This window comes from Micromesistius poutassou (assembly GCF_964030765.1).
Source record: "Micromesistius poutassou genome assembly, chromosome: 16".
NCBI classification, from domain to species: domain Eukaryota; kingdom Metazoa; phylum Chordata; class Actinopteri; order Gadiformes; family Gadidae; genus Micromesistius; species Micromesistius poutassou.
The window spans coordinates 7,104,847-7,119,846 of NC_140286.1; the positions used below are offsets into that span (position 1 = coordinate 7,104,847).

Consider the following 15,000-nt stretch of genomic DNA (forward strand, 5'->3'; position numbering starts at 1 on the left):
TCTTCCCCTTTTAGTCTCTTCTCTGTCCTCTTTGGCTACACAGCGCCGTTCCGTATCCTAATTAAAGAGCAAATTCCTTCTCTCTCTCTCTCTCTCTCTCTCTCTCTCTCTCTCTCTCTCGCTCTCTCTGACACACTCTCTCTCTCAGTCTCCCCCCCCCCACCTCTCCCTCCGTACAATCACCACTGAACATTCCCCCTCCCGCCTCCCTCTCCAGATCTACGTTTTTTTTTCCTCCTCCACATAGCCTATTGCGAAGGAACGGCGCTCTGGGATACCAAGCGGTAGTGCAGGACACTGCGCACTGCACTCTCATCACATGTGCCCTTGCTGCTCCACTTGGCTGCTTTTTTATCCTTTAGAAGGCCTCTTGTTGGCTTTCGCTAAGATCAGAACCCCTTGCTTTTGGAAATAATTGGGCGCTATATCTTCATCTCAGGTTAATTCCTATTGGAACGGCGTTCCATTGATGAACGCATATACCTGCTGTACAGTGTAGCCTGGACACAAACGTCCACGTTGTTTTTATACGCTCTGCGTGAAGCGGTACACGTCCTCAAATAGATGTCATTGAGAGGACATGTGGGGGGCTGTATTGAACTTACGCTGTTTTACATGCAGCATGTATAGCAAAGCAGAAAACGATATTCCCTGTACGCGCGGCGCGCCACATACACGCGCCACCACGTGGTAGACAGATGGCGCGAACACGAGAGATGAAGAGCTTCCCCCTGAACAGCAGATCTGGAGGGACTCAAGAAAAAAGAAAGACGGATAGACGGAAAGGCTGAAGCTGGAGAGATTAGGAGAAATATATAGGCTGTAGATTACAAAAAATGAAATGTAGGCCTAATTCAAACATTATCAATCATGTATATTAATACGTAGGCCTGTATATATAGATAATAGCCAATGTGAATTTTAACACATTCCAGGGTATGGCCATTCATTCTTTTATGAATCTATTCTAGGAGCCAAGGGGTTCAATTTTAAGTTACCATGATTCATAGATAGTTACAGTAAGCAAATCATTCAGTAGTGTAATCAAAGCTAAAGTCGAGAGGAGAGGGGGCGTTTGTGGTTCAAACCCCACCGCCTGGGGGCGCCACTACGAAGAAATCGTCAAATGTGGCGCGTTGTTTTTATTACCCAATTACCATCCACAACAATCAGCCTGTTTAGGGATAGGGTTGTGGAATAAATTGTCTGATACTCTGTCAGATGAGGTCACATATCCCTATGCCTTAATTCGATGTTGCCGTGTCTGACCTCTGTCAATTTCCACAAAGTCAGTTCCATCAACCTTTGTGGGAGGAACCACTTTCACATCGAGGCTTACATTTAGGGCATCCACACTATGCAGGGCTAAGAATGTGGAGCCATTAAAGCAGAACCAAACCCAAACCCACTTGTAGATGACTCCCCCCATCTTTTCTAAAGGTCAAACCCGTTCTATTGCATACATAACCTCTTATTGGCTGATATGGTTAGCCAGTCACCTGCAGATTAAGGGTTGTGGCCACACACATGTCCGCTTATTGAAATAGAACGATTAAAGTACTATCCAAAACATGTTACAAAAACGGATAAGTCTCTCCCACCCTCGCGCCTCCTGCAACTAAACCCTCGTAACTTTAAGGGACATTCACCCCTCCTAAGTCCCGCCCTCACTGCCAGGTGTTCCGGGAAACGAGGAAGCCTGGGAATGAGGTTACCTGTGCCTGCAACTAGTTGTTGTTGTGAGGCTTGAGAACATGCTAGGCTCTGGACTTGCGTGTGGTGGGCCACATGGGTCAATTAAGTGCTGGGCTGTCTTAAGGCCCTGACACACCAACCAGATGATCGGTCGTCGGACAGTCTGGCGAGCTCGGTGGCCTGAGTCTGTTCGGTGTGTGCTGTGCGATCGGCCGTCGTCAAAGCCGCCGGTGATCTTTTCGAGCCGCCTGTGTTCTGTTCAGCCGATTGCACATGTTAAATCGGCCATCACCAAATCGGCCATCACCAAATCGATCTGACTGCCTTTTTTCGCCAGACTGTCCGACAACCGATAATCTGGTTGCTGTGTCAGGGCCTTTAGTGGGGTTAAGCAGAAAATAGTGGGAACACCCTTATGGACAACAACTAAGCCAATGTTTATATTAATTATATTACTGTTACCTTACTGAGTATTTATTTTTGGCTAAACAACCTACCAACATGATTAACTTTCCGACACATGTTTCTATTTGACTAGTGCATATGAAACACATTTGCACTGAAAACAATCTAGATGAAGTCAATAGTAAATACAAAAACACCAACATAACATACAGTACTTAAACCAAATGCATGTTTATTTGAATTCAACAACTGAACTGTTATCATAACAAAAACAAAATAACCTATGTAAAAAAAAAAATATCAACCTGTAACGTAACATAACAGCCGCAAAACCACCATGGCACATAGTATGGTCTCGCCTTGATGACAACATCAGCCGTAGTACAAATAAACATACAGCAACTATTCTTAAGTGATATGGATTATTTATTCAAAAGGAAGACTTATCATCCAAACCATAACGCTAAACATAAACACTGTTTTAGTCATTAAAATAACCTTTTTATGAACACAACACATAGTAGGCCTGTTGTCTCCAGAATTTGTTTTAGGTCTATTGTACAAACACACACACACACACACACACACACACATGCACACGCGCACACACACACGCATAAATATACCACAGCTATAGACGACATGCCTGCTGTGCATATTCATGGTGCATGTGTGTGTTGGTGTGTGTGTTCATGTACCCAATGTGTGTCAAGTGTGTATAGTTGCACTAGAAAGTTCCAGTAATGGCAACACTATATACATGAAATTAAATAAAAATGTCAGACTGCAGAAATAATATAACTGGCAGATCTAAACTTCTAACATTCACGTGTTTGAATACCTAACAAATAATATAACAAATGTATTGAATCAAAATAAGAAAAAGAAAACATTTTGGATTATGCACACCTTTCAAAGAAAAATATAATTAAAAATAAATTGTTGACTACAAAAAGACAAAGCTGGCAGCAGCTGGTTTGCCAGACGGGTTAGTGAGAGAGTGGTGAGGCGAAAAGGGCAGTTTGGTAAGACGTCGAACAAAAATCAATAAGCTGCAATCTGCTGCCATCTGGTGGTAGTTAGCTGTTAATACAACAATCCGCTGAAAAAACTGCGTTTATTGCATGCCCCGTGATGACAATACAACATTAGCTTGCATCTATGATTTACTTGAAACGTCGTGATACCAGATTAAAGCCAGCTGGCTTGGAACTGTTTACACATTAGCCAACATGAATTGTTGGAGCTACTTCAGCAGTGAACGCATAAAGTAGACCTACAAGTGGCGCACTAAGGTATAGCCTACGCCTCCAGCTGTTTTCCAGATCAGAGATGCACGGGAAGTCATATCTTTCTTGTTAGACACGTGTAACCAGGGCACCTCTCCTCTCCCACGTTTACAACCTTTTCTCATGCAACCTACATGCTAGCACATTATCTAAGACAAATCATAGAACAACATCGTTTACAGGCAAAACACAGGTCCAGTAGTCATTTTACGACGCTACACCGTCAGACGAGGCGGGGGTGCCTCTCTTCATTCACAGGCTGGGGCTAATTCCGGGATAAACTCAGACAGATTCAGCGGGTCTGCTGTTAGTATCAGAAAACACAGAGGAAGGGAAATAGGACCGATTTTACAACCGATTGAACATTGATTCAATTCGGTCTGGCGCTATGGTGCCACTGCATTGCATAAAACCTCCTCCGACTCGGTCCACCAGACAGCATTATTAAAGGGCCCATATAAGGATAGGCCTACAATGTATTAACGGTAACTAATTGAAAAAATTCACGCGCTCTCTAAAAATAAAGCATACGGATTCCGCTTGATTTGATCGTGATTATAGCCAGATATAAATACATAAATAATGTTAATGAAAAACTGGTCTGATTGGCTACTGTAATGGTTGTGTCTGGCAGTAGCAAAAAAAGAAGAAAGATGAGTAAGATTGCTTTTTTGTCCTGTAAGCGGACCAAATGCAAATGCAGCAACCTTTGATGTCACAAAAGGAGATGAAAATGTCACAGGCATGACATCCGTCAGCTTTAACATACACCCATGTTCAGCCTTATATGGAAGAGAATAAGCTTACATATTTTGTGTTTTTTATTTCAATATGGACCCTTCATAACAAATGCCAAGTAGCCTACATGTAAAGAGCATTCACATACACTTCATTCTGAATTTGCTACACTGTTAGTTACAAATAAACCTTTATCTCTGATCTCCAACTTAACCACTACAATACAAATTAATACTGGAACCTCAAATGAGTGAAAAAAAACAAACACAATTACACAATACCACATTCCTGGTCACCAGTACAGCTCGCTTACATAGCAACAGTGTGCTAGTTTGGTCGGTAACGTAGCTAGCTTGTAAACACTCAAATTGAGCAACAGAACGTGTGTACAGGCTAGCTATAGCAAGTACCATTCTCAGCAGCCAGCCAGCTAGCTAGCAAGCTATCTGTAAGGTGATTAATTAGCAACAATGTGGGGACAGGTAGTAGTACGCAAAGCAAATCCCTGAACGATCTTGTATAAAATGTACAGAAAGTATTGTTCACAGTCACCGTGCACAGCAAACGGATGTACCTCTACATCTACGGCTATGAGTGGGCAAAAGAGACGGACAGAGAGCAAGAAGGAGACAGAAGCGGCACGGGGAATCAGACGTTGATCAATGAGAGAAGGGGGCCGGGGCGGCGGTGATGGTGGGTGGTGCTGAAGAGGAGAGGTTTGACATTGGTTAAGTGGGGCAGAGTCAGCATGATTGATTAGAAAATGTAAAGAGATAGACGAGTAGAAGTTATACACGAGAAAAGAGGACAGACGGATTTCTGCTGCGTGTGTGTGTGTGTGTGTGTGTGTCCGGGGAGGGTTACTTAAGATTCCGGCCAGGCACCCTTCTGGCCCGGCCAACTCCTTGGCATAGATACAGTCCTAAGAACTCTTAGTTAGATTGCGATCAATTTCCAGAGGCGTCGCGGGCCCAGCGAGTGCTCAGCCAGTTACCGTGGTCATATTCCAAATGGGTACAAAACACTACTCATTTATCGTAACGTAACAGCTAAGCAGGAAAAATCATTTCTGCTTACGAGCAACAAAAGCAATAAATGCGTTGGTTGTTTTGTAAGGCTGCTGCTGCACGGTTGGTCGGGGGGGGCGGGGGGGCGAATACAACTGGGGAAGTCCGCTTCCAACCATTGAGTGGCCGTGCCAGTTCTTTTAGAGGACAAGAGGACGTTGAGCAAAGCTTCTGACAGCTATTCAACCGAGCACTTTTAATGCAGTCACAAAATAAAGACTATTTACCATTCAATGTGTGTGTGTGTGGGGGGGGGGGGAGGGGGGGGATGCAGAGAAAAACCAATACAGCAATGTCAGGGAAGGGTCAAAGGACAAAATAGGTAGGTGCAGTGAAGGGAGCCACCTCAGCAGCACAGAGAGGGAGAAAAGCGCGACAACCAACCAGCTACAGGCTACCCGCCTCCACCCTTCCTAACAAAAATCATATTAATTTAACACCTAGACTGGCAGACGGACCAAGTAACACTGTCAACATTTTTTAACACTGACGGCAATGCACTGAGAAAAACAACAGAGAAAAATAAATCCAGAACAAAACAAAAAAAAAAAGGGAAGGAAAAAAAACATTTCTCATACAAATATCTTCAGTGAAGGTTAGTTTTTCATTGCAGTTATTACTATTCTTTTTCAGATATTGTTTTTTGTTAGTTTTTAATGTATTTTTTTTTTCTCAACTCGGCATTTCCACGCATGTAATTAAAACAGGCAGGCTTCTGATCGAGTATATATACGTTACCGTAATGTAGTAACAGCGGAGAGACGGAGATAGATAGAGATACAGACGACAGAGAGAGATAGAGAGAGAGAGAGAAAACGAGCCAGAGAGAGAGATGATACTGTATTTACAACACACCAAACATTGTCTGTCAAGTAAAAAGAATGCAATATAATTATATATATTTATATATTTATAGTGGAACTCCCACCGCTGCCAGTCAGGGGGCGCTAGTGGTCGATGTTTGCGTGAGGTGCATTCATGTCGGGAGGGGGTTGATCTAAAGCGTATCGGCTTGTAGCCAGAGGTTTCCATGAAACAAACAAATAAACAAACAAAAGAACATATACCGTATAGACAGATATATGGATGGATGGATGGATAGATAGACAGATGGATGAATGGAGGAATAGATAGATAGATAGATAGATAGATAGATAGATAGATAGATAGATAGATAGATAGATAGATAGTGTGAGCGTAACGTCAGTTCTATGGATGGTGGATGGATGAATGGAGGAATAGATAGACGGATACAGATCGATTGAACAGTTTGTTGACATGTGGTTGTACCTCAGGCAGAGCACACAGGATGAGTAGCAGGAGAACATCTTGACATATTGGACTTTTGTCTTTACAATTTTAGGAAAGAAAACAGGAAGAAAATAAACAACAAGTCGTAGTGGTACTGTACTGGCCTGGCCGGTAGTGAGAAGAGTTAGGAGCAGTTTAAGAACGTGTTAGAATGCATTCGAGTATACAACAAATAAACCAACCAACCAACAGACCCACAGTTTGTGTCAATCAGGATAAGATCGAGGAGCGCTCCCGCGTGACGCGTGTAACAACAGCTTGTTCCCCATGCGTGATGGATATATACACACCTCGGGCTTCTGTCCACATTTGGTTGTTTGGTTGTGTGTGTGTGTGTGTGTGTGTGTGTGTGTGTTTGCTTGTTTGTGTGAGTGAGTGTGTGTGTGTGTGTGTGTGTGTGTGTGTGTGTGTGTGTGTGTGTGAGACTTGTTTAAGTCTGTGTGACAGTGCAAAATCTCACTTCCCTGTAATAACAATGTAAAGAAGGTCATACAAGGTGGAGCTGGCCGCCTCTCCTACGTTCATCCCCCCAACCCCCCTCGACCCACCCATCGCCGGCACCTCCATCCAATTCATCACCGTCCACATCATCACTGTACTCATCATCATCCATCTTTTTTGTGGCTCTCTCCATCCTCCCCCCCCGCCCCTATCCTCTGACGGAGCAGAGGGGCCATGCGCTGTGGGCAACAACAAAAGAGAGTAAAAACAAAGAAAGTAATTAAAAAAAAAAGAAGAAGAAAATGGAGGTTTTTTTCTTCCTTCTTTCCTTGTCAGGCTTCCTCCCCGTTGTGTCTGCAAACCCCCCCCACCCCCAACCCCAACCCCCCCACATATCCGTTTCCTAATTCTTCTCCTTCTTCTCTTCCCCTTTCCTCCTCCTCCTCCTCCTCTTCCTCCTCCTCATTCTCCGGGCTCCACCTCTAGATGAAGTACTCCTTCTTGTCCTCAGCTCCAGAGTGGCCGCCCTCCGCGTTGATGATGGCGGTGTCGGCGTCCGGGGCGTCGTCGGAGCCCTTGGCCTCATGGGTCAGGTAGGTTCCTGTTGGACCAGCGCCAGAGAGGGAGGGAGAGAGAGAGAGAGAGAGGGGGGAGGGGGGAGAGAGAGAGAGAGAGAGAGAGAGAGAGAGAGAGAGAGAGAGAGAGAGAGACAGAGGTACAGAGAGAGAGAGAGAGAGATATATAAAGAGATACAGAGAGAGAGACAGAGAGAGATAAAGAGAGATACAGAGAGATACAGAGAGCCAAGGATACAGAGAGAGAGAGAGAGAGATACAGAGAGAAAGATACAGAGAGCCAAGGATACAGAGAGAGAGAGAGAGAAAGAGAGAGGTTTTTCCATTTAGCTTGAGTGGTTGTTGCAGCGATCGATTTGTTTTGTTGAGTCTCGTTTGCTTTCATCTTATTACTGCTGGTCATTTGTACATCCTCCTGCTGTAAATCATCTGTAAGTCATGTGTATAAAGCCCTATCAAACATCAAGTGAGAGAGAGACACTGACAGAGAGAGCGCACGACATTGATCAAGAGAGCGCAAGAGAGACATTGAAATAGAGAGCGACCAGAATTAATAAAAAGAGATAGTGACAGACAGAGATAGACATTGATAAAGAGAGCGAGAGCGAGAAACATTGATAAAGAGAGAGAGAAAAAGAGAGAGAGGGAGAGACATTGAAACACAGGGAGTAGCGTGTAGCCTGTAGCCTGTACCTCCCTAGGGAGTTGCTTTTTAATTCCCAACATCCATTTGGAAATTTGTCACAGAGGGAGGCTTTATTGTGTTGCCCCTGAATCCTCAAAGGAGAATGAGTTCCTCTAGCAATATTGGCTCGTTCGGACACTCCTTTATCTCTGAATACATTTTTGTTAAATGTTTTCGCTGTTTTTTACTTTCTCTAAAAAACAAATGACGTGAATTGCGCTGTAGGGGCACATCGGCGGCTGTTGAAGGGCCAGCAGCCGGTTAAAGACACACTGGATGCTGGCCTTACAGGTGACGAATGGGCCGAGCCCTGCTCTCTCACAGAGCCCATCGCTCAGCTTTTCTGACTGCTTTTCCTTCGACGTCACGCCCTGTGCGTACACTAGAGGGTGCTACACTGACACATAAAGTATATACGTGTGTGAGTGGGTGTGTTTGTGTAATGGAGTGTGAGATAGTGAGAGAGAGAGAGAGAGAGAGAGACGGAGAGAGAGACTAGCGGCGTGCGACCTTTGTGTCTGATGAGGTATCTGCCGAGGACGATGAGGAGGCAGAGCAGGATGAAGACGATGACGGCGACCACTCCTCCAATCACGGCATGGTCCACTCCTGATGAGGTCGACATGGCTGTGGGGTCTGCGGGGGGGGGGGGGGGGGGGGAGACACAGAGACACACAGTGAGACAGTGAGACGGAGAGAGGGGGGGAGAGAGAGAGAGAGACAGAGAGACAAAGAGAAAGGAAGAGAGGCGGGAGACAGGCGGGGGGAGGGAGAGAGCGAGCTAGAGAGAGGAAACAGAGTGAGCAACAGACAGAGAGAGAGAGAGGGGCAGGAGAGAGGCTGAGAGTGAGGGAGGAGGCAAAGAGGAATTACAGAGAGAGAGAGAGAGAGAGAGAAAAAGAACGAGAGACAGAGAGAGCAAGAGAGCGAGAGAGCGAGAGGCACACAGATATAGAGATGAAATAGAGAAAGAGAAAGGGAGAGAGAGAGAGAGAGAGAGAGAGAGAGAGAGAGAGAGAGAGAGAGAGAGAGAGAGCGAGAGAGAGAATCAGATGCAGAGTAAATGAGGACAGCAGAGAGAGAGATCAGGAGAAGGATGTGTAGGAAGGGAGAGAAGGCGAAAGATCGGGAAAGAACGCGTCAAATCAGGGCTAGGAGAAGGGTGAGGACCAGAGAAAACGGAAAAGAGTGAATCGGAGTCAGCATGGAGGTTGGAAGAGGGGGAGAGATGTGTGAGCAAGTGTGTGTGTGTGTGTGTGTGTGTGTGTGTGTGTGTGTGTGTGTGTGAGTGTGCATGCGTGTGTGTGTGTGTGTGTGTGTGTGTGGAAGGAGAGGGTCACAGAACAAGTCGACAGATGATGAAAGAGAGCGTCGAGGGAGTGAGGGAGGGAAATAATGGGGCGAGTGACAGAACGGCGAGAGCAGCAGAAGAACACTACAGAGAAGTAAAGAGCTGTCAATTAAAAAATGCCCTCTCCTGTCCTGCAGCAAAAAAAACTGCAAAAATCAGAAGTAGTAAGGATAACAAAGAAAGTGAAAAAAAATTAATAATACAGACGACAGAAACAGATGCCATCATCATTTCACGATGAAATATTCATTCAGTGCGTCTGGTGTAACCCTGCGCCAAAGGAACGGCGTCTTCAAGTCTCTTTAAGTCCCGGAATTAACAATGTGTTTTGTTCTCAGGACCTCTCCACAGTAATGAATGTGTTTCCCCGACTTGTAGAAGTTTAACGGCGCCGCGTTCTCTGCTGCGGGCGGAGGGGACACCGATGATGGGCTCGTTAGCCGCAATTAACTTTATTCACCTGCCGTTTCTTTCCTTTCTCGACCAAAAAAAACCCCATCTGAATGGATCACAGCAGGAACAAAAAAAAAAAGAAGCCCCGTTATAGGAACGCGGGCCTCAGATAATCAGACTGCTAGAGAGAGAAGAACAGCGTGATTGAAAGGCCCACCAGCACATGGTTGAATAAATAAAACCAAACAATGGAGGGATGATTTAGTTTGAGCAAATTGCAACCACCGGGTTACAGCGGTATATACACTGACACAGAGGAAACGGAAGGAGAGAGAGAGAGAGAGAGAGAGAGAGAGAGAGAGAGAGAGAGAGAGAGAGAGAGAGAGAGAGAGAGTCATACAAAGAGAGAGTGCGAGAGATGGGGAGAGGCAGAGACACAGTGAGAGAGAGACAGAGATAGATTGGGGGAGACAGAAAGGAACAGAGACAGACAGTGGGAGACCAGAGAGAGAGAGAGAGAGAGAGAGAGAGAGAGAGAGAGAGAGAGAGAGGCAGACAGACAAAGAGATAGAGAGAGGAGCAATAGAGAGAGTGAGTGTGAGTCTGGTGAAAATCAGGGAAACATAACTGTATTTTGCCTCAATGTACTCATGACAAACGAGAAACTCTAGCAGCCCTGGGGAAACCAAATGGACATACAGTGTTCAATGGCCAATCACAAGGTCCGGGGGTTCGGAGGGGGCGGGGATGTCATGGCTTAACCAATTACAGAGTCAAAGGGTATGGCAACAGCAAACCCAAAGGCCATGACAACAAAATAGATGAGGGGGGAAGGTGGGGGGGGATCAGAGCGTTAGGGTCTGAGTAATTTCTAGGCATTGGTCAGAATTATACACACATACACACATACACATACACACACACTCTGTCTCTCTCTTGATCTCTCTCACACACACACGCAGGCGTGGGTGTGTGTGAGTGTGTGTGGTGGGGTGAGGGGGGAGGGCGTGGAGACATGGTGGGACGGAGAATGAGAGCATTAATCCTGGTGTCAGCATCAAAGAAGCACAGACAGAATCCAAGAACAGAGAGACACACACACACACACACACACACACACACACACACACACACACACACACACACACACACCCAGCACAGAAAACATACACACATCCAGACAGACTCACCAAGCACAGAAAACACACACACACACACACACACACACACACACACACACACACGCACACACACACACACACACACACACACACACACACACACACACCAAGATCAGAAAACAAACAAAGACACAGAGACATATACCCAGCTCAGAAAATACAGACACAGAGAGACACACACAGGCACACACACTCATTCACAGACATGTATTCATGCACAAGCTGGTGTTTTACATTTGTTATTTTACTGTAAGCTGTCATGAATACAAAATCTATCGTTGAGAGGTGTGAATGTAACTAGGTAACCATGCCAACTCTCTTACCGGCTTGCAGTTGTGCATGTGTGCGACACAAGCAAGGAGAATGCACACAAGGAGAATGCACACAAGCATTCATTTCTGTACATGTTGGCATTTGCAGTGTATTCACCTGCTGTGTGTGATTCTATGTGTGTGTGTGTGTGTTTGTTGTGTGTGTGTGTGTGTGTGCTTGTGTCGGCTGTGAAATGCACAGTTTTGGCGTAAAAAGCAGAATTGTGTGCCGTAGGCAGGCGATATGAAATATTCACTCCTTCTCTTGTAGTTCAAAGAGTTAAAAAAAAAGAGTACCTAAACTGAGACAGACAAACAGATAGACCTACAAGCAGCCAGACAGATACACAGACAGACAGACAGGCACAAGAAAGACATGAGTCACATCACACCATCGCTCCACTGACAAGCTAAACCACCAGACAGGGGGACAGAGAGTGACACATGAATGCGGACCGACCAATAGACAAGAGAGACCGGGAACAGACCGAGCCAATCATGCTTCGGCGTCGACAGGTAATCAGTCAGACCAATAGGTTGTTGGGCCAATTGAAGACACAGACAGACAGACAGACAGTGTGACAGGCAAGACGTTTAAAGCCATCTCGGTGACATACTGACGGACAGGATGGGAGATGGGAGGATAAATAGAAGGATAGAGATTCAGATAAATAGCGAAGGAGGCTGACAAAATAACGGAAAGACACACAAACAGAGGGACGGACAGACGGGCCGACAGAGAGCCAATCAGCACAGGGACAAGGTGATGGTGGAAAACGTTTATACCTTCACCTTCTGTAATCCTCCCAAGTGGATGGGTGGAGAGGATGGATGGATGAGTGGATGGATGGATGGGTGGATGTCGGACAGTTAGATGACGTAGTAATTGCACAAATTGCAATTGTGGGTGTCAGGGCAGAGAGGAAAAAAAGAAAAACAAAAAGAGACATGATATAAGTGAGATGGCGTCAGGTGAACGGCGTCTGCTTGCTGGTGTGTATCTGGTGTGTGTGTGTGTGTGTGTGTGTAGGTTAGGTGTGTGTATTTGGTGTATGTGTGTGTGTGTGTGTGTATAGGTGTGTGTGTGTGTGTGTGTGTGTGTGTGTATGTGTATTTGGGTGAGTATGTGTCTCCAAAAACAAGGCAACCAGATTTCCAAGCATTGGAACTCATGGTCCATTTTGGCGGCCTCATAATTGTTTTTCCCACTGTCTCGCTGAAGTTGCACATCTCCCCCTTTTGTTTGCAGTGTTGTGTGTATGTTTGTGTGTGTGTGTGTGTGTGTGTGTGCCCACACGCGAGCCTACGTGCACTTTAGCGGAAAATGGTGTTAAAGTGTGGTTCAGCCAGCGCTCATGCACACTGGCCACTTTTGTCTGCTTTGGTTCTTCTTTACCTGTGGAGGTGTACGTTCCGTTCGGTCGCGCGGTCACTGTGGAGTTAGGGGGGAGCGAGGGGGACAGGGAGGGGGAGGGGGGGCCGGCGGGGGCGGAATCTGGCGAGGACGGGGCGGGGCCCAGCGGCAGGTCGGGGAACAGGACGTTGGAGAGTGGGGTGTTGGGGACGGTGGGGGAGGCGAGGGTGGTGGGGAAGGTGGGCTGGACGTCCTCCTCTAAGACGGAGGGAGAGGGAGGAGGAGGAGGGGGGGTGGTGCCGGTGGAGGGGGAGGGGGAGGGGGTGGGGGAGGGGTTGGTGGTCGAGGAAGGGGGGAGAGACGGGGAGGGGGATGGGGTTGAGGAAGGGGAGGCGGGCTCTGATGAGTCGGGGGCGTCGTCGGGGGCGCCGGGGGCCGCCGTGGGGGGGAGGGGCGAGGCGGAGAAGGCGGTGGGAGGGAGAGAGGGGTCGGGGGTCATCGCGTCGGCGGTCAGGGGGGAGACGGGGCCGGGGGCGGAGGGGAGGGGGGGGACGGCGTCCGCGTCTGACGGATCAAAGAAGTGTCGGAGCGAACAACGGCGAGGGATAGAAAAGGGTGGTGCAGGAGGCGGAGCGGGAAGTGGTTCGGCAGCGGCGGAGCAACATTTGGGGGAGGGGGGGGGGGGGGGGGTGCGAACGGCAAACACCGTGGGAGCGGATAAAAACGTATGTCACACGTCGAAAAAGCGAGGAAGGAGGGGGGTGGGGGAGGGGAGATCAATTAATTAAGTGAATCAACATCCACAACGTGGGGCAACGTTGACGGAAATGGCGGGGTGGCAGTGTTATTTGCAGCGGTAGCATTAGCGTTAGCATTAGTGGTAGCGGTAGCGTAAGCAATGGCGGCAGCAGCGGTGGACAACGGAGTGGATGGAAAAGTATCAAATGAAGGCAGAAAGAAAGAAACAAAAGCAAAAAATCAGAAGAGAAATTAAATATGAAATATGTGACATATCTTAAAGCAAAGCCCCAACAGACAATCAGCGTAGATCGAGAAAAGTACGAAGAAAGAACGAAAAAAAGGGGCACAGAAAACCACGGCCCAGGTGCTGTGTTCCTTCCGTGTGTTCCCAGGTGTCCCCCCTGCGCCTCCTTCTCCACCTCCTTCTGCACCTCCTCCTCTTTGTCCCGGCCGTGTGTGTGCGTACCTTGGACCTGCAGAGTGTACACCCCCTCGCTCTTGCCGATGCCGTTGTCGATCTGGCACTGGTACACGCCGTTGTCCGACTTGTTGAGCATCTCGAACACCAGGAAGGCGCCGTCCACCTTGGCCAGCGCCGAGAGCTCTCCGTCTTTCCTCTCCCAGATGTAGGACCGGGGACTGCGGAAAGTAGGAGAGAGAGAGAGAGACACACAAAACAGGGGAGACGACCGTATGGTTAATTGATGTAAGATGAAAAAAAGCTATTGAAATGGTGTCGGCGAACGACGCGCAGGTTTGGACTGCTTTTTTTTTTTCCGACCAGTGCGCCCTGTCGAAAGACGTCAGAAGAGGACGGCCGAGATCCGAGTTAGAATGTGTGTCTTCAGACACCTCGTCGGCATAGTGGGACAGTTATGATGTGTTGCTATCATGGATCTCTTGTTATGTGGCCACATGAATGGGCTCCTGCAGTAGTAGTCAATGGTGGACTTCTGAGCCAGAAGAGGAGAAGGGGAGATGTGAAGAGGAGAGGAGGAGAGGAGAAGAGAAGTGGAGGAGGGGAGAAGTGGAGGAGGGGAGGAGAAGGAGGGGAGGGGAGAAGAGGAGGAGTGGAGGTGAGGAGGGGAGAAGTGGAGGAGAGGTGAGGAGGAGGAGACGGGAAGAAGAGGAGGAGTAGAGGAGAAGAGGAGAGGAGAAGAGGAGGAGAGGAGAAAAGGAGGAGAAGGAGAGGAGGGGAGGAGAGGAGGAGAGGAAGAGAGGGGAAGAGGATGAGAAGATGAGAGTAGGAGAGAAGAGGAGAAGAGAAGAGGAGCAGAGGAGGAGAGGAGGACAGGAGAAGAGGAGGAGAGGAGAAGAGCAGAGGAGGAGAGGAGGAGGGAACAGATTGGGGAAGAAGATCACACTTGCACTTCTCGTGCATGTTAGAGAGTTGCCACCAGAGGGATGAGCCGGGATGAAGAATTTGTTGTGTAAATATGCAGATCCTTAATGATTACAGAGTG

General features: G+C 47.4%; 1 protein-coding gene across 1 annotated transcript in view; it reads right to left on the minus strand.

Moving 5' to 3' along the window:
- Positions 1-7,273: 7,273 nt before the first annotated feature.
- The window catches only part of cadm3 (cell adhesion molecule 3), a gene marked incomplete at its 5' end in the record, with an annotated part of 15,519 nt that continues 7,792 nt past the window's right edge, over positions 7,274-15,000 (minus strand). Inside the window, 3 exons of the mRNA XM_084481471.1 lie at positions 7,274-7,547; positions 8,717-8,842; positions 14,004-14,176. Coding sequence (XP_084337597.1) covers positions 7,429-7,547; positions 8,717-8,842; positions 14,004-14,176 — 418 coding nt within the window. The 3' untranslated portion in view covers positions 7,274-7,428. The remainder of the gene's footprint in view (positions 7,548-8,716; positions 8,843-14,003; positions 14,177-15,000) is intronic.